We start from the raw sequence: 5,000 nt of genomic DNA on the forward strand, positions 1-5,000 counted from the left end.
TTTGTTTTCTTTTTTTTGTTTTTGTTTTTTTTTTCCGCGTCGGTAAAAGTCTTGCCTGTCACTCCCCTGGTAAGTGTTGCCTTTGTGTATAGAGCCTTTTGCGCGTATTTTCTTAGGATCGAGAGGGTAGTGAAACTGCGTAGATTTCTCTGGTGGACACAGTAGAATCATCAACTTAGCCTGCAATGGCGTCGAAAGTCATGCAACGCGAATGGCGTTTTAGTGGATCCTTAAACAAAATATACCCTTATGGAGCTCAATAATGGAAAGTCAGTTGGATAAACTAGGCATGAATCTCAAAAGCGACGAGTACTGGACTTCGACAACAATCTATCGCCCGTCGAGACGAAATCAAAGTGAGCAGTATTTACCTGAAGTACATGGTAATTTGACACAATTGAGTTTCTTGTCTTCACGCACGCAATCAAATAGGAAGAGGTTTTCGCCTCTAAGAGCAAATATGTTGTTTGTTTCAATAAAATTTTCGCTGGAAAAGGATTCTGTGGTATTTTCTGCCTTTGTGAATTATAATATCATGTTGTGTATTGAATTTTCGAGCTTAAGGTTCAAATGTGATATGGGAGAAGTTTTTTAGTATTGCTCTGTAAGCAGGAAGGGTTCACAGGCCTGTTGGAAGCGTGCTTGAGTTTCAACAAAATGAGGCCCAAAATCAGTGAAAACATGTGACGCAGATGAATAATAAAGTAGCTGCTATTTCCAAAATGATGGAATTACCTGGTGATAAATAACGTCGTACGCGTCTTGGAGAGTAAATTTTGACTTTGCATAAACAAGAGTTGGGCGATTGTGATCTTTGTTTTGACTTCGCTCATTTCATTGTCAAACTTTATAACACTTGACAGAAAAAGAAACTTACAAAAACCCGGTATCTTGCCATCATTTGACACAGATGCTTCACTGTTTGGCGAGTAAACATGCCGCGGTAACTTAATCACGACGCCTGCTGAATTCCGGCCATGTCACTTTCGATTTTGCAATTTACTTGAACGTAGTCGTGATCTCTTCACCCAAAAGAGTTACCCGAACCTTGCGCGAATTTGAATTGGCCATCATTCTTAATTAAAATTTTTAATGAAGTATTAAAAGTGTGAATAAGAAAAGTTCAAAAGGCTGCCCTAGCACTTGCGCAGTGCGAGAATCATCCAAGCAATTCAGATATACATACTGTCACATACCCGGTCACCTGGCCTTCCCAGATTTCCTTGTGACCCTGTTGCTCCAGGAGTTCCCTAAAACGAAGGAGGATAATTGTGAAACGATTAAAATTAATCACGGTGGGGAGACTGGATAAGGGTCACGAATAAACACGCGCAAAAAAAAAAAAGCAAAACAAACTTGCTTCTAGCAACGTGTTGAAGAGTTAAGTAAGCGAAACTCCCAATGGACAGGCGATTATTTCATGCACAAACATTTCTAAGCATCAAATCGTCGCAAGAAAGTTTGTGTTTGATGACCAAAAGTGTAAAACAAGTTCTTCAGCGCGATATTTACAAAAAAACAAATGAGTCATTAAACCTTTAGCCCACGTTGTCCGGTTGGTCCCTTGTAGCCTCTCGATCCAGGAAATCCCTGTAAATCAAGAACGCATAAGCGATTTAGGTGTCGTATACGTCGTAAGGCTTTAATTAGCTGCGGAGTCTCCTTATTGACGAAGCCTTCTCTCCAAAACGTAGTCAAACAATTTTCTTCCATTTTTTCCAATTAACAACTTTACATGAAAATGGACTTATAAGCCAATTACTGGAATAGAACGTATAATAAATAGTCCCAAGACTCAGAACTCACCCTGCCGCCCACGATACCCCCTTCCCCTGCGGCACCAGTATCCCCAAACGGGCCCTATGCAAGAAAAATGTATCATTAAAAGTGGAAGTAATTTTATAAGAAATGTAATAACGAAAAGACCAGAAAAAAAAAACTGACCGCAGGCATAATTTAATATTGAGCATTTTTACATTTTCCGATTCTGGAGGAAAATTGTTACAGTACTTAAACTGACTGTCCTTGTTAGTTTAAAGGAACACTGATTCATGTATTTATATAATTATTTATCCCTTGCAGTATGTTACATTTTCAAAAAACGCTGCAAAAATTGACCTTGTGTTTCCTTTAGTTTCTGTTTCGACTGGTACACTACCGTGTCCGTCATGATCAAACCCTCTACTCCTTACATTTCCAACGACACCAAACTATGCTACGCCCTTTTCATATTCAGTACTGATAAATTGATTTGTTCTCTCCCCGCCTTATACTGCTCCGTTTATTAATGGCCATTCCTCGACCAGGGCTCTGGACACATTGAATTCTGCGTAGAACTATACATGTACTTAACAGCCGGGGCAGCTGTAGTGTCAATTATAACTAGTGTATAAATAGGGTATACAATTACCCGTTTGCCTCTTCGGCCCCGAATACCACGTCTTCCTCGAATACCGTCTCTTCCCTGCGGAGAAAAGAAAAATGGCGAGCAAAGGATCAACGAAAGTGATTGCGGCGTTGTATTGTCGCCGAGTTTCAGGATAGAGGCGAAAGACCAGGTTCGCTCGTCAACAGTGGCACGCAGGTGATTTTCTCTTATTTCGTTGACATTCTTTAAGTTGATGCGTGCCTCATTAAAATAACGACAACTAGTTAAATGGATCGATCGCTTTGCTTTTAAAGTAACAAAGAAACGAAGTCCTTTCAGTCTGGTAGAGCTTAGCAGATCATATAATCACCGACAATGATCTCATCATTAACAATCTCTACCCTGCTAGCAGAAAGTCACTTCTACAACTTTCCTTTGTATGCAAGCGGGTAAATCTCGCTCGTCCTCAGTTTGCCGTTCTGTCAAGCACATGCTGCAAAATCTAATTTGAAGATACAGACAATTCAAATATCCGCCTTGCCTTTTGAAAGCTCAGACAAGAATTTGGAAGAGTCAGGATACCTTGATTAGCTCCATAACGAGTTGCGTGGCAATATACTTAAAGATCATGTAAGAGGTTGGCTAAGTTCAGCATTCACAAGTTATGGTTTTTCTAAGTTCAATACAGAACTGCCGTCTGCATAATTTTTCATAGATTGAAAACATTCTTGATACGAAATTCGGGAAGAAAAAATTTTTGTTTGGACCACTTATATCTAAACCGATACACGTAGCGGCTTTCCAATGTGGACCAGTTGTTGGGTAAAGCTATTATGATACCCTTTTAACTTAAAACTAGTCAAAAATTAAGTTTCATAAAGATTACCAATTTTCCTTTGTCCCCAACTTCTCCCATTTTTCCAGGCTGTCCGTAACTCCCCTAAGAAGATAATGCAAGAGAAAATGAGGAGACAGAGAGGGAGGCTCAGGGCGTTGGCCGGGATATGTCATGTCCACAAAAGTTATTTTTAGACGAGCGGAAGTCTTTGTTCTAGCGGAAGTCTGTCTTCCGACTCGTACGCATGCAGTCTTGCCTCGCTGTCAGGTTATTAGTGAAAAGAGAAAATGGCGGCGCACGTGAAAGGCTGATGAATATTTATTTTCTTTCAAAATCAGCCCGAGGTTGGCTGGTTGCATGCGGACGTCTCGGAAGACAGACTTCCGCTAGAACAAGGACTTCCGCTCGTCTAAAAATATATCCCAATATCCCAAGGGCTGGACCGGGAGCCTCCCTCTCTGTCCCCTCATTTTCTCTTGGATAATGTTAATATGAAAACACCTCATACAAGACTCGTTTACTGTTTCTTTACCTGAGTTCGATAAGTTATCGTATTGTAAAATGTAGGTAAGAAGCTGACAAAAGGGGTTCTAGGAATGAATGCTCTACATTCACAGATTTCTAAGAAGGAGTACACTGGATATTCCACCTTCGTCATAAAGTTAGCACATCACCACGAAACAAAGATGTTACAAGCTTCCCTTACATGAAGAATTACAGAGTAACTCAATCATATGGACTTCCTTTACGGCTTGGTTTACAGACAAAAGCCACCAATAGGTATACGCCATTACAAACGTGAATGGATTCTTATGTAACATTGTTATTGTTCCACAACAATGAAATGAGCTTTTTACAGCAGAAATATTTGAAGACTCACTGTAGATCCTTGGTATCCCTGTGGTCCCTCTTCACCAGTGCTACCCTAGATGTAGCATTCAAACACGTCAATCAAACAATTTTGCTACTGTTTTTTTTTTTAAGTCGCAACTGAATACACTACACATAACTGTTTTAGGAGCGTGAACTCACCGCATAACCATCTTCTCCCTGTAGTCCCATTTCTCCGGTTGGACCATGGTCGCCCTTGAAAACATAACAATTGACATGTCTGAAAATGCGATATACAATCTTTACCGATGTCAGGGCTTCAGGTATACTGACAATTGTTCTAAGCGTAGTGATCTTCAAAACGAAGGTACGGGGCTGTGGGAGGGGAGGGCAAACGTCCCCTCCACACCACCCCAACACATGGAATTCCGGGATTGTCCATAAAAGCAAGAGACATACTGTAAAAGAAGATGAACCAACGAGCCATGCCTTAGCTTTTACAGGGTACCCACAGATTCTTTTGCATTATTTCACGCATCATGTTTGTTAAAGTTCATTGATTGTCTCGAAAAATGATTGTCGCAGTTGCTACAACAGGTTGCAAAATTGGCGAGACAAAAATCACCTTTTCTAGCTTTGAATACCCATCGGATCTAGAATTCCAACATTTACCACTTCCCCTCCTCCTCCCCCCCCCCCCCCCCCCCTTCCCCCTCTTTCTAACACTTTAAGTGTTGACTGTTTAAGTTTTCAGCATTATTTGGTATTGCTAGCGACATTGATAAGGGGGGAGGGGGCTGCAGTGTGTGAGACAAATGGGTAAATTAATAACGCCCCAAGAAGGCGAAGTGTTTCCATTAACTTTGCTGCCTGTTGTAGCAACTAGAGCTTCAACGGGACTCGGAACACATGACCGTGAAACTTCGCTGCATGACCATAAGCCAATTTTATTACAAAGCCTGA

The 5,000-nt window shown here is 40.9% G+C and overlaps 1 protein-coding gene across 3 annotated transcripts in view; it reads right to left on the bottom strand.

The window, feature by feature from the left end:
• LOC137967926 (collagen alpha-2(I) chain-like) overlaps positions 1–5,000 on the bottom strand; it is a 69,455-nt gene that overhangs the window by 30,583 nt on the left and 33,872 nt on the right. For all 3 annotated transcript variants that reach the window (XM_068814526.1, XM_068814525.1, XM_068814527.1), the window contains exons 25-31: positions 4,239–4,292; positions 4,087–4,131; positions 3,255–3,308; positions 2,411–2,464; positions 1,807–1,860; positions 1,537–1,590; positions 1,197–1,250 (exon numbers count right to left, since the gene is read on the bottom strand). In XM_068814526.1, the coding sequence (XP_068670627.1) occupies positions 1,197–1,250; positions 1,537–1,590; positions 1,807–1,860; positions 2,411–2,464; positions 3,255–3,308; positions 4,087–4,131; positions 4,239–4,292 (369 nt within the window). The remainder of the gene's footprint in view (positions 1–1,196; positions 1,251–1,536; positions 1,591–1,806; positions 1,861–2,410; positions 2,465–3,254; positions 3,309–4,086; positions 4,132–4,238; positions 4,293–5,000) is intronic.

This window comes from Montipora foliosa, chromosome 8 (genome assembly GCF_036669935.1).
Source record: "Montipora foliosa isolate CH-2021 chromosome 8, ASM3666993v2, whole genome shotgun sequence".
NCBI lineage: Eukaryota > Metazoa > Cnidaria > Anthozoa > Scleractinia > Acroporidae > Montipora > Montipora foliosa.